General features: G+C 36.4%; 1 protein-coding gene across 1 annotated transcript in view; it reads left to right on the top strand.

Annotated features, from left to right (window-relative positions):
• The first annotated feature begins 82 nt into the window (after window positions 1-82).
• Window positions 83-24,531, top strand: part of PPP4R4 (protein phosphatase 4 regulatory subunit 4) — a 71,914-nt gene continuing 47,465 nt past the window's right edge. The window contains exons 1-2 of the mRNA XM_009640511.1: window positions 83-199; window positions 684-757. Of these exons, the coding sequence (XP_009638806.1) occupies window positions 83-199; window positions 684-757 (191 nt within the window). The remainder of the gene's footprint in view (window positions 200-683; window positions 758-24,531) is intronic.

The following is a 24,531-nucleotide window of genomic DNA, read 5'->3' as shown; positions in this document are numbered from 1 at the left end:
GTTGCGCCGTGTCGGTCCTGCCTCCGTCAGTGCGATGTGAGACTCGCGGAGAGCATCGGTTGCCAAAGGCTTTACTTGTTACATGCATCCAATAATCTTCTTCTCCAAAATGGATTTTAGTCAGAGCAATTTGTTTGGATACATAGAAGACCTGCAGGAACTAACTATTATAGAGAGGCCAGTACGCAGGAGCCTGAAGGTATATGCTTCCAAGTAGAACGATGCTTTAAAATCCGTTTGAAATGATGTCTGTTTTATTTATGCACAGCTAACTGAGTAGACAGTTTATTTTTTACCGCACTGTGATACTAAAAAATTTCAGTCATTCTGGAATAAACAGTCGCGAATTCTGTATAGCAGAGACTTAATATTTTCAGCATAAGAATATTAAGCTTGAAAAAATAGACTAACTTAGGTCTTTAATTTATATGTGACTTGTTTATACTTTTAAGTGATTAATAGTGATAGTGTCTGACATGGAACTGTACTTCTGTTACATCCCATCTTTTCCTGGTGAAAGATTAATTTGAATTTGGAATGTTGGCTAGAGATTTCAAGGATTAAATTCAAATTACTCATGGAATTATCTCTAGATGTGGGGAGGAAGGGGTTGTTTGAAGAAGATTAAAATCAGGAAATAGTAAGGCATTGTAAACTCATGATCTCTGTTTCACGCTTGACAGACAGCAGAAGAAATAGAAAGATTGACAGTTGATGAAGAACTCGGTGATATTGAAAGGGCTGTTTATCTGCTCAGGTATTTCTTAAAATATTACTATGAAACATTGCTGACCATCATGCTTACATACAGCTTTTCTAGTGCATTACTCTTCACTCTTGTTTTCTGTCTTTCAGTAGTAGTTTCTTACTTTCTGCTACATTAAACACATTGACAAGATAAAAATAAGTACTGTAGTTTTATTTAAAAAATGCATAGAATAGAATGCCTGTGTACATGTATAAACATTTATTTTCGGAGTTTCTAATATGGCCCTCGCCAAGCACTGAGTCGTACTTCATCTTTTTTTCCCCTGCAGTTGATTTTGCAAGATTGCCTGAGTGTTAACATTAATAACACCAGTCGTTCAGTGACTTCATATTCACTCTAAGGCATGAGCAGTTACCAACAGACTGGTAACAGAGCTGTTGGAGCATACTGTATGAGTCTGGGCTTTCAGAAGAGAAAACTTGGGAGATTAGTTTTATAGTCCTTAGGAAATACTGTAGAATATACTACATTAACCCTTCCCTGTGTTCTGGTTTTTCATTTTACCTCCTTCTTCTTGTTCTTTAAAGTATTTTATTTGCAGCTACTTGGATAACTTAAATTTTGATAGTTTAAAATACAGATCTTTCAACTACTGTGTAAGTCGTCTTTGAGACTGCAAATGTTATGAGAGATTTTGATTGGAATATGCGTTTTTAAACAATACTTAGTAATTGGAGAACCAGCTGCAGCTCCCTCTCAGTTTGCCTATTCTGCTATTTTAAGTGTTCTTCTAGTCTGTGCCTCTCCTCAATGTTTAGAGTACATATTCTCAGTGCCTTAACTTTCTCTTTTTGGGGCACCTGGCATTATTTTTAGGTAAGCATTTTTGTCCACTGATACTACTTTTGATACTGAATTTTGTCTATGTTTTTTTTTTTTTAATGCTGAACTATTTTAAATAGTGGATTTTAAAACTTGCGTTGCTAATAGTTTCTGTAATCAGAGCAGTCTGTTGACTCTAGGGAAATTCAGAGGAAACAGTTTGCATGTGGTGCATATCATTGCAAAGGATGCATGTCAGTTTTAGTTTTTATCTCATGGCAATCAGCATAGTTGACTTTTTACAAATTTCTTTGTTCTTTTCCCAATTAAAGATCATGTTTCCAGCAATATGTCTTTACTGGATCATTGCCTTGTTAAAGGGTAAAAGGTTCCACTTCGTATCTTTCATCTTACTAATTGCTTTTTAGCCTGGCCTTGAACTTCTTCTGACATCTTCATCTGCTTTCTCTCTACTTGAGCAACTGTTCTGGGGACATAATACTCTTTTCCTTGTGATGGAGTTTTCATTTTTGCCTCTGCATTGTCCTCATTGCTGAAAGGTAGCTTCATCTCTGCTTCATAAGCTTTTTGTAAGGCAATCACTTGCTGTGATTGTCTGTGTATGTTAATACAATAATCCAGTGGAAGCTTTTGCTGTTCAATAGTATATTGCATTCCCTGTACTGAGCGCAATATAAGCAAACAGAGTTGAAAAGCTGCCTGTAACACAGGTAGTATCCTTTATATAATCTACAAAGGTATGTATTTTTGGCTCGTCTGGCATTTTTTAATCTATTATAATACAATACCTCTGCCTGTTCCTGTTTAACAATAATGTCAGTCTGGTCTTTTCATGCCTCATTTTCTCACACAGATGCATTATTTGCTGTCCTTCAGTTGGCCCTTATGTGGGACTCTTCTTGATGTTAACCAAAAAGACATTGCCTTTTCTGAAAATTCCACTCTAAAAATTGCTTTGGTGAGATTGAAATGAATTGTTACTGATGTCTGTGTTGTGCTCCATTTGGAAAGGATGATGCTATTTCCATATGCATTAAAAAAATATCTAAGAACAATAATAGAGAGCAACTCTCTTACCTTAAATATTTACAAATAGTATGAAAATACTTAATGTTGTGTCACATTGTCTTTTATATTGTCACTTATTTATGTAACCCAAATGTGCAAGTTGGGGATTTTTAATTTACTGAGGAGGATATCTTTACTTTTGCTTGTACAGTACAATGGAGCTGACTAATACTGAGTGAAACTGTTTTATGATACAGTAAAGCTAACGTTTAGTAATTATTTTCTGTGAAAGTCCAAAAAGAGTTCTCGCATTTTAATGGCTTTCATTCTGAACAAAAAAGCCCAACCACTTTCTTCTCCTTTTGCATTGTGCTTTCCCTCCAAAACCTGCCCCCACCTTCTCCTCCCCACCTTTGAACTTGGATACTCTGGTTTGCTTATATGCAGAGTTGTATGATTAGTAGATACTTGCTTATTCTAGATTTCTGCTTCTGAAGTCTTTTACTATCGTAGTCTGAAGACAGGTACATTGACATCCTAGTTGGAGAGAATAGTGCAGCCTTTTACTGTCTGAGTTTTTTGGTGCCTGAATAGTGGTTTTTCTTTGTTTTGGTTTTGATTTGGTTTTGGGTTTTTTGTCTGTCGTGTCGACATCCCTCTCCTCCCCCCCTGGCTGATTCTTGCTATACTGTGTATTTGAGGAGGTATTACTTTCACAATTCTCATCAGTTTCATCAATTCATTCTTCTTTTTTCACCTCTTGTATTACTTCTCATTTGCCAGTAACACTAGAGTTTCTGGCATGCTCTTTTACTTCTTGGTATTGTAAAGTTACTTGTTTTGCCCATCTAGTACGTGTTCATCTAATGATTATTTTGTATTTCTGCAATGTCTTGTCTGTCTGTGTCTAGCCAAGATGTATTGTCATAGACTTTATAAATTTTTGTTCATTGTCTTCTCCTAAGTGTGACATAGATATATGTCTACAAATGTTCTTAGCACATGGTGAGTACATTTCACATTAACCCTGTTTGAAATCTCACTTTCACAGGAACATGGCTTCATTTTAATTGGTTTTCCATTGTTACCTTTCATAGTTTAGTTTTACATTCTAAAGTGCTAATTGTACTTTTGATGATCCTAACAAGTTTATATATTTATATTTAGTTATTATTTTTAGGGAATGACTGCTTTCAGTCTCCCCTTTTCTGCCAGTACTATTCATCAGATAACTATGTAATGAGATAGATTGAGACAAGATGATCTAGCTAAAGCTGATCATTGTTAGTCAGATTAGTTTTCAGGCAAATCAACTCCTTGGTTTGGCTCATCATATGGATATAGAAACAGTTATGCAAGCAAAAGGAAAGGACTCAGTAGCTCTTCTGGTGACCATAGAATCATAGAATCCTAGGTTGGAAGGGACCTCAAGGATCATCTGGTCCAACCTTTCTAGGCAAGAGCACAGTCTAAACAAGATGGCCTAGCACCCTGTCCAGCTGCATCTTGAAAGTGTCCGATGTGGAAGAGTCAATGACTTCTCTGGGGGGATTATTCCAATGGTTGACTGTTCTCATAGTGAAAAATTTTCCTCTCACGTTGAGTCAGAATTTTCTCAGGATTAACTTGTACCCATTACCCCTTTTATTTTCCATGTGACTTCTTGTGAAAAGGGAGCCTCCATCTTCTTTGTAGCCACCCTTTAAATACTGGTACATCATTTGTGATGAGGTCACCTCTGAGCCTCCTTTTCTCCAGGCTGAACAAACCCAGCGCTCTCAGCCTGTCCTCATATGGCAGGCTTCACAGACCTTTGACCATCTTGGTGGCCCTTCTCTGGACCCCCTCTAAACGTGACAAGAGTCACTTTAATGTGACATAAGCATGAGTGAACTTCAGTTTTAGATAATTGTTGCCCAAAGTACTCAGTTTTAATTAGGTAACATTCTTCAATTAGGCTGAGCAAGTTCTAATTTAATAAGAATGTGGTAATAAATTGGACTGTTATTTCTTGTAATCTCAATTAACCTTGATTCTGGTCAAGGAACTGGGCTTCCTTAGACCAGGTTGTCAGGGATGTTTAGGAACTTGCCATGGAAATCAAATGGACTTAGGTACCTAAAGAGGGAGGGTAATCTGAGTGTGTAGGATCTATGTTTTAGAGCTTCAGCCTGAGTGCTTGGGGGTTTCTGGAGGATCTAGCTGGAATCACTGAACAGTTGTATTCTGCCTGTATTTTGGATGTTGCTGGCCCAACAAAAGAACAAGGAGAGCAAAATAGCTATGTGCATCTCAACCATGTTGATGTCAAGATTGATGGCTTATCATAAAACCGTCAGCAGATTAAGACAAGCTGCCAGACTTCACCTAAGTAAGCAACCAAATAGTTTGCATTCCACTTCAAGGCATCATGACCTCTACCAGGACAGTGGCAATAAGCAGCTCAGGGACAGTAATTTTAATTCTTGCTATGAACATCTGTCTGTAGTCTTAGTTTCCGTGTTTGCTGATGTTTGATTGATGTTACTACTGATTTTCATTTGTCTCACTGTAGCTTACCCTTTTATGGCATACAGCCAATAGCAAAATACGTATTCTTTGCCTGATGTGAATCTGGTTTGTATACAAGGATGGTTGCTGGCATGCACACTGTAGCATGGTTTGTTTTCTGAGGACTTTTCTGATAGATTTCCCTAGGGTTTTACATTGTTGTGTGTATTGTATTATTTTGTATTCAGCTACTTTTTGTTTATTTGTGCCTGCTTGCCGTTAAAGCTTCCAGGCCTTGACATTTCTGTCATACTTAGAATAACAGGGTAATAATGACTTATCAAGGTGGAAGACTGAATTATTCACCCTTCGGGAAACATACTGTACTTTTGTTTTGGAGTGATCCTATCTCTCAATTTAGCAAACAACACAATCCCCCTCCAAAACATTTAGCACAGTTTTTGAAGACACAATAGGTACTTTATCTAGATTGGAAGGAATTCAATGCCTATAAACCGAGCATGTCTTTTAAAAAAGAAAAAAAAAAAAAAAGTTGTACTTTACTGCAGCCATCTTTGATTAGCTAGAGTATTCTCAAATTCTAAACATCTTTTCATACAGTATATGTTGTTAATTGTGTCAAAACCACTACTATTTAACAGATTTTTTTTTTTTTTAGTTTTTATTTTCCTTTTAGTTTTTAGTCTTCATTGTGTTAGTTTTGGAGATTTTCTTTTCTCGTAGGTGCAGGCAACTCACCTTTGAATTTAAATGAAAGCTTTCATTTAAATGTAACTTTAGGCGCTGATTTTCTAATATAAACATTGTTTAAATTTTTTTGTGTTGCATAATTGTGAGAACTGGCTACTCCGTTCAGATTATACAGCTCCTGAATTTATGATCCTGATGCATACATAGTATGCTGAAATATCCAGCTGTCGTGCTAAGCCCATTGGAAAATAATTCTTCCAACTATACTGGCAAGCTGTAAATACTATAAAAAGTATTTCTTCAGTCTTTTAAATTATGTCCAAATAAAAAAAGTGTCTCTTATTACAACCTAAATTTTATAAAATTTTCATTCCTGATTCCCTTAGTTGTATGTTTAAGTTGCTTGACCTTGACTCTGTTATACAAACAAATTAATGTATATAGAATTGATTCTTTCACCTTAAAGTAGTGCCTGTAGTCTTCTGAAATGATGCTAAGTCACATACTTTTATTATAATTTGGATTTGTGCAAATACTTGTGTTGATCATATTTGCTGAGTTGAAACTACAGCTGAGGAATCACCTGTAAATACACAGAGCAGTGTTAGTATAGTTCTCGGAGAAACCTCAACAAATAAAAAAGAAGACAGAAAAATCTTAATTTCTGTTTTCTTTCTCAGGCCACGGGCAGTGCAGGAAGATGGCAGTGCCAGTCCTTTCCCAGTTCTAGCGTTTGTGCTTCATTTGCCCTTGTGTGTGCACAGCACATTGGGGAATTTATCTCAGGGAAACTGTGAAAATAATGGTTAGTTTTAAACAGATGAACTGTGTGATCCAGGGCTTTGTGCACCTGAGAAAAGCCCTGTGCCAGCACCAGGGGAGTGTGCAGCAGCATGGGAACAGGGCTTAGGAGTGGGTCAAATGGCTTTGAGACTTAGCACTGTGTTTGGCTGACTTAGGGTACTCATGAAGCTAATAAGGTTTCCTGGTGTATAGTTTCACAGTCAAATTAAGCTGAATTAAGCTCTTCCTGTATCAGAAAGTGTAGCTCTTCACTCGTTTCCTTACGTGACTGTGTTTCTGATACATTTTTTGTGCCAGTGCTAATGCTATTGCGGCCATGCAGTCTCAGTTAGGTTGGGGAACTGATACTAATTCTAACAAATTTTTCAGGTACTTGCTTCCAACAAAATGTGCAACTGTGTGACTGCTCATGCTACTATGAGCAGGAGCATGAGCAGAGAAGATGTCACAGCTGTAGATCACTCTCCCATCAATAGCAGAACAGATTTAGTTCAGGTTACACTAATCTGTACTTTGAATCTATGAAGTCAAGCACTAGTTGAAATCATGAGAAAGTATGAAGTATCAGCTGCAGTGTATTTAATGACATTAAATGGCTTCTGGAAGTCTACATGAGGGTTGCAATGAGTGAGATCAGTGGTAGCTCTTTATGCATTCTCAAATTCTCCTCTGGAGATGTCAATTATATTTATGTTTCAGAGCATCTTTGTGCATGACATAATAAGGAGAAACTAGGTAGCTGTGTGGATGCCTTTTTAAATAGTAAACACAGCTGAAAGAACTGTGTATTTTCTTAACTTCTAAAAATTGTTCTGTTGCACTGGGAAAACCTCATTGTGCTCTCCTAGAAAAGATCTACATAGGAATATCCAGCTAAATATTTACAATGTTTCTTTCTTTTTACATGACAAATCCCATACAGGAATAGCATGTTGCCCAGCAGGAGACTGAGTTTGTTTTCTTTTTGTTTAGATGAGCAGTGGCATTTAAGAAATAAGTTTAACAGCTGCACAGTTCATTTTAAGATGGCACATAATTAATGTGTAAGTATAATAAATCTCCTTTATATCACCTTCCTTAAAAAGCTCCAAGTGTTTATAACAACATTTTGTACTTGTAAGGAGCTTTTATCCTCATGCTTGCTCAATATTACTAATTTATGTTTGTGTCCTTTGCCTTATTTGGCAAAAGGTATTGCACTAGTTTATGTCAGGACCTGGAGATGCATCCAATGGAAACTACTTGAGAATGTAGATGGGAAAATGTAATGCTTTGTGTTAGACTGTATCAAAGGTACAAACTCCTCAAAGAGTAGGTCAAGCTGTCCATTTATGGCAAGTCTGAGAACACTTTCACACAATGGTGCCCTGTAATACAATGACTGTCATATGCTAGTGACTGAAACAGGTATCCAGTGGATTTTTTTGAAAAGTCCTGGTGTTTTGCCTACTTGTTGTAGGCATAGGGAGCCCTTCACATGTCATGGTGTGGTGACTCCATGGCCCTGCACTCTGACTCTACTTCATTTGTTGCCGACAGAGGGGAGCAGCAGCAGTTAGTACTGGTCCAGCTACTCTTCCCTGAAAAGCAATTAGTAAACATTTCAATTTTGTGAGTATCAGGACAGTAGCATGTGCCATTACCTGTCCCAGAAATCTGAATACTCTAACACTGTTCAGAATAATGATTGTTAGTGCTGATGCACCACATATTTTTACATTCAGAGCTCTTTCAGATACTTCTCTGAATCTCCACAAAGCGAGGCAGATAACACTCCATTATGTATTGGTTCACATTGCTGCACTCTGTAAACTTTGTGTGAAGGGAAGTTGTTTTACTGAGGTGAAATTCTGATTATAATTTAAGGACTTCAGGAACTAGGAATGCAGGCTTGGGCCTGTGTCTGTGCCTCAGCTGATATGACAGGAATAATTTGGAATGAGACAAGAAATAGGTTCATTGAGGTTTAATATTAATCCTGTTCTTCAGGGTATACTTGTATAACTGTTTTATTTAGTTATTTTCAGAGTTAACTTTAGTAATATTAATGTTTTTGCCTTTGTTCCACCAGCCGGTAGTCTAAATGCCAAAACAGTGATAAAGTTACACTGCATCTCTGTCAAGCCTCAGAGCCCAAAGCTTTATGCCACAGGAAGGAAACCAGGATTATTTCATCACTTAAACAGAACTTTTTACACCAGGAAAACAGAATGGGAATGTGCACAGTTCTTGAGCCTAAGCAATTTAAGGAGATCTCCATTCTTCGTTGAGTTTTCCTACTTTGGTAGGGGCATCTCATTTAATCTTTCAGGGGCAGCTTTTGTATAGGAAAAGTTCTCTTTAGGTCCTGAAGACAAACTGAAAAAGAAATTGGAAGTGATTTCTATAGTGAGTATTTCCATTGACATAGTCTGGCATAAGCCATATTACAGCTAAAGAACCAAATGTTTAAATTATACACAATTATAGGACTCTGTGCCTGAAAAAAGAAGGCTGCTTCAGATTCTAAAACTGATGCCACAAGTGGCATTTCTAGCCAGAGTTATGCCTTTGGGGAAAGATTATTAAAGACAGGCCAGTAATGCAAAAGTAGCAAGAATCTTTTTATTTGAACATGATAGTGATGGGAATACTACTGAACTGAGTTGTTCTCGAAACTCAAACTTTGAGAATTAATGCCACTGGGGTTCTTGCATCTTGATTCCCCCCTTTCTCCTCCCCCTGCCCCGATGTATTAATACCTTCCTAGATCAGGTTGTGTATGGGTCTTTCCAGTCTGAACAATAACAGTATCCTTTGCAGGCTTTGAAAATAAAGTTCTCTAACTCTTATGTCTCCGTCTGTTAAAACTAATTCTGCATGGTTATCACATTTACTGTGGTTCTTGAAGTTACTCCTCTCTCCATGAATAACCTTGCTGGTCTTATGGAGACACTTTTTGACAAGATGTAGTCTTTCCCATTGAACGTTAATTCCCTGTAGCCTATCAGATGAACACCTCTGTCTACGGAAGAAAAATGTCTTTCTGCTTTATGAGTCATAATAAAAGAGAATGAGAAAAGAGACAAAGAACCACTTGGAAACTTATGCTAGATCTCTTCGATATATCTGTCTGAGGCATGCTTTATTGCCTCTGGCTGATACTTTTATACAAGCAGGAAAATGTACCAGATACTTCATATCCATGTTATTATTTGATTGGACTCTCGATGATGCAGATATTTTTGTTTTAATTCTACCTTTTAGCTTCTTTTGCATTCACGTAAATGTTTCTGCATGTTTCTTTTTGCAAAGCCTTACCCTGTGAGGGGTTAATGCTAAGGAATAAAAATACCAGGCTCTGGATATATTCCTCCGTATCTTGGTAGCGGTTGTTTCAGGAGCAGTTTTCTTTATTCCATGTTGTTGCGTGGCTGTGGCTTCTGAGGATGTGTACAACTCTCACGTGCAGATCAGCTGAGTCATTCTGTGTCAGTCATATCAATTCACAGCAGGACCAAGGGGAATTGCTATGCTTTCTTGAACTTAACTATTGTTGGAAACATCTTGCCCATCTACCCCTTACGTACTAACGGATTTAGTTAGATACCTACCCCTTTCTTAACATACTCTACGGATAGGCAATACTTCTTGGTCACTGTATAATTCCAGAATTACATGCTCCTTGTTTACAGAAATGTGCTACAGTATGATTTTAGTCCCAGTGTTTCTCTGTAAACTACTTTCCTGTTCTTCCACTGTTCTTAAATTTACTATAGCATAAGAAAGTCAGATTCAGGCTGTGTGCAGGTATAGATGAACTGATATGAATGGAATTGTATCATTTTAAGTGTTTTGAACCTAAGATGAGTATAGTAACTAGGGGTCTTGTTTTATTGACTTTATCTATTTACAGTAGCCAGGAAGGTATTTCTAGGTCTTCAGACATTTTTTAAAAGGTACTTTTCTGTAAGATGATATAAATGAATGTGACCAGCGTCACCAAATAATGTATAATGATGAAGAAAGACTGAAGACTGCTCAAAGAATATAGTCTTACATTCTTTCTAATGGGGAAAAAACAAGTAATTTATCCTTTCTTATTGTCCTTATCCATTTTTCAATAATCATCCTGGTTTAAGAGAATTATTCTGGCTTTACGAAGAGACCAATCAATACAGACATTTTTTCCTAAGGCATTTTTCTCATAGGTTTTTAAAGTTAAATATTGCACTTGATTGTGGGGAAGAAAAACCCCAAAACGTAGGAATTTTTTTTTTTCTTTCCCCAGTGTATCTTAAATCAGAATGATATGGTTTGGTTTTATTTTTTTAAACAGCAACGCACTGTAACTTTGAATAAAATTGCAAAAGTTGCCACAGGGTTTTCTGTGGCACTCCTGGAGCATGGGGAAGGTTATAAGCAGAAAGTCTTGGAGCCCCTGTTTTTTTGCTTATGAATATAGCTTTGTGTACGAATTGTCAATTATGCCCCTAGTAAAAAGCTTTAAGTCCATGTTTCTTTAGTAAAAACAGTGAATTAATTTGGGTAGGAATCAATTAATTTTCCCTCCTGATGACTGTTGTTGAACAACAAAGAACAACATTAAGCACTGGAGCCATCAGTTTATGCGAAGATTAAATAGAAGTTGTTCAAAGCTGCCTATATAACTCCAACACGCTTCTCTTTACCAGTTGGAGAAGAGCAAGAAAGTTGGTTTCAAGCTGGGTCAAGGCATTTATAATTCAATTGATATAAACAGAGCTGCACAGTAGGAGAAGCACTGTTTCACTCAGTAATACCGATACATTTTGCTTGCAAGGGGTTATGTCTACAAAATGGAATGATTTACCGTTTGCGTGTGCTGCATGAGAAGTGCAGCTGACCAGCTTGTGGTCTGACTTTCCAAAGTAGTACATACTCTCTTTTTATTTCTTTTTCTTTTTTTTCTTTCCTCCCTAGTGAAATTGCTTGGTAACTTCTGTTACCAAGAGTATATTGAGAAGGCTAGACTAGGGACAGTAAAGAAATGCTTTAAAAATGCTAACTCTGTTTTTGTTGTGAATATGAATTGATTGTATTGTCTCTGATGGAATAAACATATGTAAAAGAGAAATGTGAAGGACATCTGCTTTAATATACATATTTACATAGTAATATTACTTACATCCTTGTGCAGGCCTAGAGATAAAAATGCTAGCTTTAAAGGGAGAAACATAAAAGATGCCATTTTCACTGCTGAAATTGTAACTGAGCTTTTTGAGGAGGAGGATTTATGTCCATATTAAATAGCAAAACATGAGTCACAGCCTCGTTGCTGCTTGCACCAAAATTCTTCTTTTATAAACAGTTAATCTCCTTTATGTAATTTCATTTAAAAGCTCAGGATTAGGATACCTTTTCTGCCATTTTGGGAGCTAGAAGTTATTTAGGGTATAGTCTTCAGGGCAAGATTTGTTTTTTTTAATTTTGCTTTTTACAACTGCATCAAATGCTAACCACTAAATCAATGTAGAAAATAATGACAACTGCTTAAAATTAACCTGCTTCTTTAGTACAGGTTTTAACCCAAGAGCATGTCTATTTCCTCTTACTCTTATCACCGTGTAAGGCCAACTGTAAGTGCATTTTAAGGGTTCCTTGTAACTTCTTTTGAACCTTGCATGCCTGTTTATTACACACGAAGAAAATACTTGCACCATGAGTTTGTAATAAATGATTAGGTGCACACTGGTATAGAAAAAGTGAACTCTTAAGGGCAGATAAATACACTTGCGCTTTGATCACTTGAACTATCCCACCTATTTGAAAGCAATGTGTTAGAGACCTTTGTGTTTTATGTATTTATTTATTGCCAATTCTGAACGGTTTAGGTACTAATTTTTCCAGTGCCTCGTCTTACTTCCTGATTAAATGGAGAGTGTGTTATTTTTTTTTTTTTAATGAACAGTTGGAAAGTGGCAGCTTTTGGATCTAGTTAGCGGTGTCCCTGCTCCTGCAGGGGGGTTGGACTAGATGACCTCTAGGGGTCCCTTCCAACCCAAAACATTCTATGATTCTATTGTGTATAACGCCTCACACCAGTAAGACCCATGAGTTGAAGAAGATTCTAGGTAGATTTTAGTACTTGTTAGGTCATTTCAGGTGTTCATGACTCACTTTGTGTGCTTTCTGGTGAAGGATGCAAATACTAGTGGTTTGGTTTTTTTTTTATTCTGTTGTTCCCCCTTTTTGAGTCCAACATACAGAATACTGATTTTCTTTTTCCCCAGATGCTATTCCTTCCCTTGCAAGTGTGTACACCTTATTTTCCTTTTCTTTACCATCATCCCTGTGTTTGAGGGTTTGCCTTAAGCTCATTATCTTCAGGAGACTATACACTGAATACCACTTGAGATAGTTTGTGTGACACCTGTACAGACTATGTTGGCCCTGTGATAGTCATACAGAACTTTGGATTTCTGGATGCACTGAAATAACATCGGTATTTTAAGCACTGTGTGCTGTTTTTAGGGTAAATTCTACCTGTAGATATCCATTTGCATGGATGCCATATCAGGTACCTAATAGAAGTATAATTCACGAAAATAATACATTGTGTTAATATTCCGAATGAGGTTAGTCTAAAAATTTGCTGTCCCACACCTTTTAGTGATCAGTTAAGTCTATTCTTTTTCAGTAAAAAAAAAAAAAGACAAACCAAAGTCTGGGTGGGGGGGAAGCGCTATGCAAATAGTATTGTATCGATGATTGCCTTTTACTGTAATTTTTCTTTTTCCTTGTTACTTTTGCTTCCATTGAAGGATATTGATACTAACGTAGTAAATACATAAGCCAGATATTCTGGTGATTAACATCGGTATGCTGTGAAGGATTTATGCAGTTGAGCATATTTGACATGCATTCAAAGGAAAGAGATATTCTTTTCTTCCAGAGATGATTCTGAACTAATTTTAGTAAATGTGGGTGGAATTACTGGTAAATGCTTTATTTATTCTTCCCATTGCAGAATGTCAAACTCTTTTTGGGATAATTGTACCATTAGAAATAAGTTAAAATATGAGTATGTGAGGAAAAAATAGTCTAACAAAAGGCTGTTTAAGATCATTGTACTGATTTTGAAGGTAGGGAGCGTTATGTGGATTATAATTACCTAAACCTAGTTGGGTAGGCAGGAGAATTCTGATGGTGTGCTCATAATGATTTTAACAGGAAGGTAAATACAGATGAATTATCTGTATATATAATACTCATTTTTATCTACTGTTTAAAATTATTCTGCCAGAGAGCTGGAAATTTGCAGGATTTATGTCATCACTTCAATTTGTTTATTATGTTAATTGTATTATCTGGTTTGATTATCTGTCCACTTCAAGCTGAATGCCATCAGTGGAACAAATCTCATATATATCTGAGACATGACTCTGACTCTTCATTTTAATTAGGTAGCTGAATTTCATCCTACTTTCCAAAGTGAACATGAATCAAGTAAAGCACTTTTTTGTTTGACAGAACGTGAATCAGCAACAGCTTGGAATTGAAGTAATTTTTAGTTATTTGCATGTTTACCTCAGAAAGCTGCCTTTGATCTATGGTTGCTTCTGATGGGTGAGAAAACAACACTAGAGTTAGCTGTTTGACTTGTATTGCTGATGCATGTAACTACATCAGTCTGAAGTAAATGTCCAATACTACTTGAAAATATTTGAATAACAAACAAAGCGAACAAGCAAGGCTTTCCACTTTTGAGTTGTCTAAAAGCTAGCTTATATAAGGAGTAAGTTCACAGTTTTGTGTTCTTTTTCTAATTATTTTTTTCTTTTGAGTCACCAGGCCCTTTGAATATGACAGCAATAATTTGGTAGAAATTTAGTGTTAACTGTTTGAAGTCATTCTGAGGTCAGTCAGATTTCCTTGGTTGGGATGAAAGAACTGCTTCTACAGCTAAAGCTTCAAAAGAATTTTAAAATTTCGGATATATTTTTCCATGCTCACAATTTTACTGCTGTATTTTTCAAATTGAAACATGAGTTCAGCTTATATTATTATATATGATATCTATCTACTTGCAATATCTCTATAGGTATACAGATATATTTCTCTTGCGTATGGGGGGAAAATGCTGTGAGCAATAGCTTCAAACCCTTGGGTTCAGTTTCTTTACCCTTTTTTATTTTTCTTTTTCTTGTGTCTTTTAATTCATTCATTGTACTCATACACTGTACCTTCATTCATTCTGTACTCAGTGCTCTTTACAATTTCTCTACTGGTCTTTTACATTTGCATTTTCTTTTGATCCAGTCTGTGTGATTTTGAAAATGGGTGGTCAACTCATGTATAAAGTGTGTTTTATGTACCATTTGTCTGTCTTACAGTGGTTGATGCAGCAACTTAGATTTTGTTCTTCTGGATCATAGAACCATAGAAGACCTTTAAGGTCATCAAGTCCAATCATTAACCTAACCCTGCCATTCCACCACTAAACCATGTCTGTAAGCACCTCGTCTACCCATCTTTTAAGTACCTCTAGGGATGGGGAGTCGACCACTTCCCTGAGTAGCCTGTTTCAATGCTTGACAAACTTTTCTGTGAAGAAATTTTTCCTAATGTCTGGTCTAAACCTGCCCTGGTGCAACTTGAGGCCATTTCTTCTTGTCCTATCACTTGTTACTTGAGAGAAGAGATCAACACCCACCTTGCTACAGCCTCCTTTCAGGATCTTAAAAAGTTTGAGTTTTTGGAAGATAGCTCAAAGTCCTACTTTTACGTTAAGTCTTAGAAGGTTATGGTTATTTCAGGCTTTTACCATGGTCTTCAGTATAAAAACAAACTCTTGCTTATACAGAAAAGGCTTTTTTTATGAAGCAGTGTAGATATTGACAAATAGTTGCTTTCCTAACCTTTGATGTGCTTTTCTTAATGGTATGCAGAAGATTTCCTAATGGAATTAGTATAGGAAAGTTAGGTTTTAAATGATTGAAGAGACTCATAGCAAGGGTTGAGGTGAAGGGAAATGGTACCTTCTGTTAGAGCAGTCAATAAATCTTGAAAAAATAGACATTTTTTTTAGACCCGCAAGTCCATTTTCTGAAGAAGAGGTTGAAATGTATGGATACTGCTTTCTGGATCAAGAACCTTTAAATATTTCTGAGAAGATTCTCATTAACTTCCACAACTATTAGATTAGAATTGCTATGGAGAAAAATATGGATTTGATACGAGTTTGAATATGTTATGGTCAGAAAGAATGAGAATACATGATAGAAAGACACACAGATAAGTAATGAAGTCGGAGCTTTTGGATCTATTGTGTATAATGCTCCACAAGTTGAAAGAAGACTCTAAGCAGATTATAGGTCTTGTTAGGTCATTTGAAGTGTTCATCTCTTTCATGCCACAAACAGCTACCTTTGTGGATGAAATACACTGATACAAAAAATAAGACTGAAGAATGAAAAGAGATCCTGCATCTAAATTAGACTATAAAACAAATTTAGGTCAGCAGAAGTAATTTACCCTTCTAGAATTTGGTTAGCATCTGTGATTTTTTTTTTTCTCACTTTCTCTGTAGAAAAATTACAGGCCTTGTACTTTTTCAGTAGACTTCTTATATCATTTCATGCATGCTGTGAAATGACAAATCTTGTTGAAAGTGAAAATTATAAATTTTGAGTCAGTGAATGAGGACTGGGCAGAGGGAAAAATAGTATGAGCTACCAGCTCATTTTTGTTAAATGACCTAGGAATTGGAAATTGCATTATCTTGATCTTGGCATGAAAAGACTGGTTTTCCTTATCAAATTTAGACTCAAAATAAAAAACCACTAAGATGAATTCTACCCAGAGACCATACAAAATGCAATATGTGTTATAAGTCATCTAAGGAAGAGGAAACATTTATCTTCTAGGAGATAGTAATGTTGATACTAGGGTAATATTTGAGAGGAAAAATGTGTTCCTTTGAGGCACTTCTTATATTCTTGAAACTTTTCTTAAAATTCAAGGGAGAAAAGAATGTTTCTTCATAGTAATTAGTGTCTAAACTCCCAGAAACTGATGATGTTAGGAAGAATGAAGTTATTGTGTCATTACAGTACATTTGTTTTGGCTCAGAAACAGAAGGGAGTATTTGTATAAATTAGAAATCCTTTCTCTCTTTGACAGTTATTCAGCAAGCAAACAGAAATAAGAAACTTCAGTTGACCAAACTGATCCTGGTAAACAAGGTTACTATGAATACAAAACTACTGTGCAGCTAAATCTGGGGTTTCCATTCTTACTTTAATTGCACTAGAAGTTTCATGTGTAGTGGTGCATGTTCAGATACGTACTAAGATCAGATTTTTTTTCTTTTTTTAATATATAGGTTGTGTAGATTTTATTCAGATGTGCTGTAAACTGACCACAGACACATATGTCTGAAGTAGAAGATCAGAATGAGGAAGTGGTTTTGAAAATGAGATTTTAATAGAAAAGGGTTACAATGTCAATTGCAAGATGTTCATACTGTGATATTACCAGGACTTCTGACTTCTTGAAAATTGATATTAATCAAGTGTTACATTTTCAGATTAATTTTATTCTATCTTATTTTCAGCAAAGTTATAGAAGCCTGAAAATAAAGTTTCTTCTCTTTATTTGCTCTGGCTAGGCGGGCAACAGAGGGAGGGAAGGGTTAACGGACAAAGCTGCTTAATTCTTTGGCCCCATCACAGTCTTGGACTTAGTTACAATCTGGTTTATATCAGTCTTCTAGAATCTTGCATATCATCATAAATTTTTTATATATGAAGGCTTGCATGCATAAATGTTATAGTGTATTAGTACATACAGAAGGCGGCCATTGGCTTCTAGGGCAATTTAAATTAGTTTTGAGGTTGTTACATATAGTGCCCTGTGGTCTTCAAAAGATGTTCTGGCAGTGAAGAAAGTGCAGCATACAGCTTAGGAGCCCCAATATTGTTTTTTAATACATAAGATTGGGTTATAATATATAAAATAGTTAATATGATACATAGGTCTGTAATTATATATATGTGTGTGTCTAAAAGTAATTTTTTAAAATTCTTGTAGTAGCTGTTTTTGAGAAGGAAGCCTCTTTTTTTTTAGCAGTTACTGTACAATGGCAGAAATATAAGCAGTTTGATACATCAGATATCTGATCTTACACTAGATATTTGGGATATATTTTTATCTCTGCAGTTTCAAATCCTTGGGCAAATTATCAGATAAAACATCATTTTGATTCCAGATACTTTTATTTGTCATTTGCAACATGGTAGAGGATAACATACAAACAATTTTTCATAGTACATACGGTCTATAAAATCTGCCTTGTAATATCTAATTTTAAGACTGTCTTAATGTTCATACAGCTTACGCTTCTCAGTCTTTCTTCAACTGAGGCTCTTAAAGAAAGTTATTTTAATGAAATGACAGATCCTCCCATGGAACCAGATATGTTTATAATATACTTATTACAATATATGTCAAATAGATTCAGACATTCCTGTTACATAATTTATGTTTACAGAAGTATACTTACAATGTAAGCATACATAATAGGAAATAAAAGGAGAGTTACTGCTTTACCCTGGTGTTAAGGATTGTACTTTTACAGAAAATAGCAGATTTTATTTTATCAAAGGAGTATTCACCTCGAAATAAGATGAAAACTAGTCGTAAAATCATTCATAAATATTTGTGATTTCAAGACATACTTCTACTTTCTAGAATTTTTTCCTGTTAACAAAAAACTGAAATTATCAAAGACAAAAAATAAAACTTGTAAAAAGTGTTGGTTTTTACTTAGCAAGAGTAGTACGTAGAAAGCAGTTTAATAAATCTTAAGTCTGTGTCTCCCCATCTGTATAGAAAAGATTGCTGTATAAAAATCTTCACAGTAAAAGTAAAGAAGATTCTTTTAAGAAAGTCTTGAGGGCCAAGCACTTTTATGTTATTGACAGAGGTATTTACTTGGATTTCTAGTTTGCCTTGGCAACCAGTATATTGTACAGCAGAACAGAAATCCTGGAAGGTGAATTGATATTGAATCATTCTGAATAGGCTAAGTCCTGTCAGATACTGAGCTTTTATATATATAGGAAATTAAGTTTAGGATTTACAAATCACAGTCACAGAATAGTTTAGGTGGTTGGGGACCTCTGGAGGTCATTCGGTCCAATGCCCTGCTCAAAGCAGGGCCAAGTGCCAAGTCTACTGTAATACGGTGTTACACCAGGTTGCTCAAGACATTGTTCAGAACAGTTTTGAGTATCTCCAAGGATCCTCCAGCCTCTGGGCATCCTTTTTCAATGTTTGACAGTGTTCTTTGTGAATTTCTTTTTCCTAATACCTAATTAGTTATTGAGTACTTTATTCAAATAATTTTTTTATTACATTATTCTAATCCCTCACTCATTGAAGTTGGTAAATTTTTGCTTTAGTTTTCAAGAAATGCAGACTGAAGCCAACACAAAGTATTTTGGAGTCTTGCCCTGAAAATGGTGTCAGTTATGGGGTGTTAACACTGTAACCCCCTGCAGCCATCCATCAGAACTAGCTTTGTAAAACGGAAGTTACGCAAAGCACAGACTTCAGTGGTCGATTCAACAATGACAATTTAGCAAATCATTTCTGCTGAACTGGTACAGTTAGCCACAGTGTTAAAGAAAAGTCAGTTCATAAATGCAGTGCTTTAGTTTTAGCTTGGGTAAACATTGTACCTCAGTCTTCTTTACAATGCTGTATTCTGCTCCTGTCACCATGTTTTGCAGGCTAGTACAAAGGAACGAGAGAGAGAGATTCAAATCTATCTTCTCTTTTTCAAACTCCTTTGTGGTAATATTCTTTTGGGGAACATTCAGTGACTAATCTTCTTTCTTCATGTTGTAGAAGGAGCTGTAGTCCTTCATTCCCTTTTAGATACAAATGTTTCTAATTGAGTACCCAGGGACTTTTTAAACTTTTTTGTTCTTATTTTGCAGAATCTGTTTTTAAAAATGTTTTAAAAGTTAAACTCAAATTGAATTTCTAAGCATCCATTTTAAGTAGTTAGTTGTTCTAAATATAAATAATCTTGTTGTCTGCCCTAAGCTTGCTGAAAGTTTGCGAACCTGGAAACACCTGTCCTGAACATAATCATAGAATCTTAGCATAGTTATGGTGGGAAGGGACCTCGGGAGATCATCAAGTCCACTTCCCTGTTCAAAGCAGTGTCAATTAGAACAGTGTATTCAAGGTCTTGTCCTGAACTCTGGATTTTGAATCCTGAGGATGGACAGAGACTTTGCCACCTGTCTGGGCAACTCATTCCAATGTTTGAGCACTCTGGCACAGAAGAACTTTTTTTTTAAGGTTTAAGTGCTATTTCCTATGTGTTGAATTTGTCCTCATTGCCTCTTGTCCTCTCACTGGGCACCACTGGGAAGATTCTGCCTCAGTCTTTTTTTACTGCCTCACATCAGATATTACACATACTAAATAAGGACCCCAAGCCTTCTCTTCTCCAGGCTAAAAATCCCTGTCTTCTAAGCTTCTGCTCAAATATTAGATGCTGTAATCCCTTAATCATTTTAGTGGCCCTTTGATGGACTCACTGCCATCTGTTTATGATATCTTGTGCTGAATGGAGAATAATAATTGCCTCCCTTGAGCTTCTGGTGATGCCCTTCCTACTGCAGCCCAGGATGCTGTCAGCTGCCTTTGCCACAAGGATGCATTGCTGACTCCTTGTCAGTTTGGTGTGCACTGGAACCTCCAGGTCCTTTCCTGCCAAGCTACTTTCCAGTTGGCTGACTGCCAGCCTGTACTGGTGCATGGGGTTGTTCCTCCACAGCTGCAGGGCTTGTATTCTTGTATTTCCTGTTGTTGAACTTCCTAAGGTCCCTGTTGGTTTGTTTCTCCAGCTTGTTGAGGCAGCACAACCGTCTGTCTGGTCTATCAACCTCTCCTCCTGGTTTTGTGTCATCTGCATACTAGCTGAGGGTGCACTCTGTCCCATCATCCAGGTCATCAGTGAAGATGTTAAACAGTATTGCCCCCCAGTGTAGACCCCTGAGGTAAACTACTTGTGGCTGGCTTTCAGCTGGCTGCATTGCCATTGATCACAACCCTTTAAGCTCGATAGTCCAGCCAGTTTTCAGTCCTCATCACTTTCCATTTATCTAGCTTGTACTTCATCTATGAGCATATTGATGTGAAAAGCTTTTCTAAAAAAACAACTTCGACCATCCACGCCAGTCATCTTCTTGTAGAATGCTGTTGAGTTGGTTGGTCAGGCATGATTTCCCCTTCACAAATCCAGGCTGACTACTCCCAGTCACTTATTTTTGTTCTTCATACATTTGTAAGTGGTTTCTAGGAGGATTTGCTGCAGTCTCAAGGCAGTCCCAAATATAATGTAACTTCATTTTTTGAGGGTAGAAGGAACAAGTTGAAAATGCAGGGCTAGAGGGAGGGGCTTAGTGCTATGCTCGTGCTTGAGAAGCATCAGCTCTTCAATGAGCCTTGTAGCTAGACCAGCTCTGGTACCGCCGGCTGGCAGTGAGCAGCTGGTGTTGCAGGGGCACTGAGTATTAGGACAGAAGTGTCCTAATAGTGTGAGAGCTATCCCCCGACTGAGGTTTCCCAGCATTGTAAAGTCACTGGGATCTCCTGTAGGATGAACTCAGAAGATGAGTCCCAAAGTTTTATATTTAAATGGTATTATCTATGAGGATTTTGCTAGCACAAGAGGTTGAGCTAAATTGCTTCTAAGTATAGGGCTCTATTGAGTTCTATAGTTAGCACTGTTAATAAAGGAATAGCACCTTCATTACACTGAGTTTACGGTCACTCTGAAAAGATTTAGCATTATTCTAATATATTTGTTAGTACAAAAATGTCTATATCTGAGCATTTAGCAATAATTCATTATAATCCTGAAGTCTTTAACATGTAAAGAAAATCTATGGTGCAGCTTCTTTGGTAGAAATAGAAGAAAAATCTTCTGCAGTTGGAAAATTACAGGCTGTGTAGGTGTTGAAATGCCTCCTGCTTCGCATTCTTAATTGGCAGCAAGCCAGATACTAAGCATTTCTGGTTTAAAGGGAAATACTCCCCTTTTCTTTAAATTTCGGATGGATAAATGTTGCATTTTGGTTGCGTTTTTTAGCAGTTAGGATTTCTTCCATCTTGAAACAACATGAATAAAATTTTCAATTACATATCTACTCCGAATTCCCTTGACCTTTTGTGTTATTGCTGGATAATACAAAGGTATGCATCTTTTCCTTGCAAGTTGTAGCATAAGAAGCCATGGACCTCATCCACCCTGTGACCCTTTTCAACTCTGGGAGCTCTAGATTTCTCAGTTCTGCTTTAAAGTTTTTTTGGAATTACTATGTGATACTCAGGGAAATCTGCCATAAACATGAAAGGCTTTAATATTCATGACTTTAAATTAGATAATAAAACGCAAAATAATGCAAAAAAATTGCAAGCTGTAAATAGATCAGATATTAATCATTAATTTTAAGTCCATTTTCAGTAGTTGACAGAATACTGTCCTTTCACTGAGTTTAGATGTTACTTGGAGACGTGTTTTTATTGAGAGAGCTCATACATCTTTACTGAGTAAGACTGCAGGGATGCTAATATTAAAATCAGTCTGAAAATCTGTACTCTCATCCATTTGTGCTGGGTTTGAATGGCATTAAAAAGGGCTTTGGTGTAGCTTTGCCCTGTCAAAACTTGTCAGCATTCTTGTGTTTACAGACAACAGTTAAAAACAGAGTGGTGTATATGATAACTAGCCAGAAAATTGATTCCTAATACTTTTTAAGAAAGTCATGTTAGCTTAATTTTATATCAGTAGTAGGCTTAACAGAGGATTAAAAACCTACAAAAATACTGATACATTTTCTCAGTTGGAATACACACTATATTTAAAAAAATGGAATATTTAAAAAAAATGCAGTGTTGTATTAGCAATTTCCTATATTTCTAAAGTAAGGTAGACACCAGGAGAAAAAGATAAGCCATATTAAAAAAATACAGGAAATGGTGATTGTTTTTATGTTCTGTTGAGCCTTTTCTTCTTGACCTTAAAATTATGTATCTTAAACATGACCTGTTTCCAGCTTGTTAAATTCTGTTTATAAACATTTTTGTTATTACCACTCTGATGTTGTCAATTTCAGTGGTTGGTTTGTTTGGTTTTTTTTTCATCTGTGTTGACCTCCATCCCAAGCTGTACTTTTTGCTCACTCTTTATTATTGTAAATCTATAGGTGCAATAAAGGTGAAGTCTCTGCTCCAGGAATGATTTCCAAATTTTGCTCAGCGGGTCAGGATATTGCAGCCCTGATGGCAGCAATGTATGATAACCTCAGTACAGTGCTCGCAGCTTTCTGCTCACTTATCTTAGAATTTACAATAACTCTCCTATTTGGGTTCTTATTTTTGTAATATTTAATGCATATGTGGTCCATTTAAAATAAAAAAAAGACAAAAATACTGGTTCCTGGCATTCATGGTGGATAGCACCCCTTTAGAACAGTTATTACCATGACTAAGTTTGTGATGGATCCTTCTTGATTGGTCTGGAACTCAGGGAGGTAGGAATGTTTTGTTTTGTCCCAGATTTATATCAGTTTTGTGCTGTAATCACAAAAGCATTTCTAAGGATATTAGTATATTACTAGGTGAGAAAACAATGGGACTACTTGCAGTGGTGAAGTTATGCGTAAACATGAATGCCTGCAGGACTATGGCTTGTAATGTGTTTCTGTGGGCAGGAGCCATCATTTAATTACAATACAGGTACATGCAGGAGAGCAGGTCTGTGTGTCTTGCCTTTATAGGCAGTAGAGGGAAACAGACGCTTAAATGACACTGTTCATTTAGACTGAGGTAAATTGCTCTTTATTGAGTCCTATTTCTCTCCATTGATTTTAAATGGAAATTATCTTAGAGGCAGACACACACAATCTAAGCTCAGGTTAATTCCATCATCTATGCTTTAGACACATACTTTCAAATTACAGGCGCTTTGTGTTATTCTGTACAAAAAATGAGACCTATCTGCCATGGCAGGATTTACCCTTTCTGGAAGGGGAAGATTTTGTTGGGGCAGAGGTTTTCCTATGTTAAGACCCCTATACAGAGGGGTAGTTTGTAGCTGGTGAGTTGAGTAATTACACCCATCTGCAGAATGGAAGCCAAACACAGAAGTCAACTGGGGTGTGTGTGACTCTCCACCTTGCAAAGCGGATTTGAACTCCTCAATTCCTGCTTTCCAGCCTGTACTTAATCTTCCAGAAAGTACTGCCTTCTAACATGGAAAATTATCTTTGTGAGGATAGTGAAGAATACTTTCTTTCAAAAATACATTGTAATTGCAGTTTGCTAGACATGATTAAGTTAATGTTGGTGACACTTAATTGTTGTTTAAATATTTTCACTGGGAAATTTATAGGATGCAAAGAAAAAAAAAATCTTTCCAGTGGGGTATTACAATATTTCTGTTGGGGCATTTTAGTCTTTGTTGATTTTAACTAAAGCTTTTGCTTTTGCTTCTTGCTTATTTTACAAACATATCCTCATTTTTAAAAGCACATTTGTATGCATTTAACAAAATAGATCTAAACTGGCCTGCTTGACTGTACCTGTAACTCCTTTTGATCTTCTGAAAGACATGAATGTTGAGGATGATGTAGAGCGTTAATGGAATGTGTAATGATCTTTTCGTCTCTAAATGCTGCAGGAAGGCGTTGCATCTTAACTGTGAATTCCCTAATATACTTCAGAGGCAGAACAAAACTGGAAGTTTGTTGTGAAAATCTACTGTCCTGTGACTAATTTATGTACTTTGTCCCCTTCCTGAGCTCATGTATTTCACTAAGAAAACTTGGAGTCATGATGGGATGGGGAGTGGTATATGGAAGTATTTAAAAGTACTTTTACTGTGAATTTTTTTAGAAATTATGTGTAGAATAATATTGTAC

The sequence above is a fragment of the Egretta garzetta genome, unplaced genomic scaffold (genome assembly GCF_000687185.1).
Source record: "Egretta garzetta isolate BGI_Z169 unplaced genomic scaffold, ASM68718v1 scaffold206, whole genome shotgun sequence".
In the NCBI taxonomy this organism is placed as follows: domain Eukaryota; kingdom Metazoa; phylum Chordata; class Aves; order Pelecaniformes; family Ardeidae; genus Egretta; species Egretta garzetta.
The sequence above is the reverse complement of the archived record's forward strand: the minus strand, read 5'-3'. Positions and strand labels throughout refer to the sequence as shown.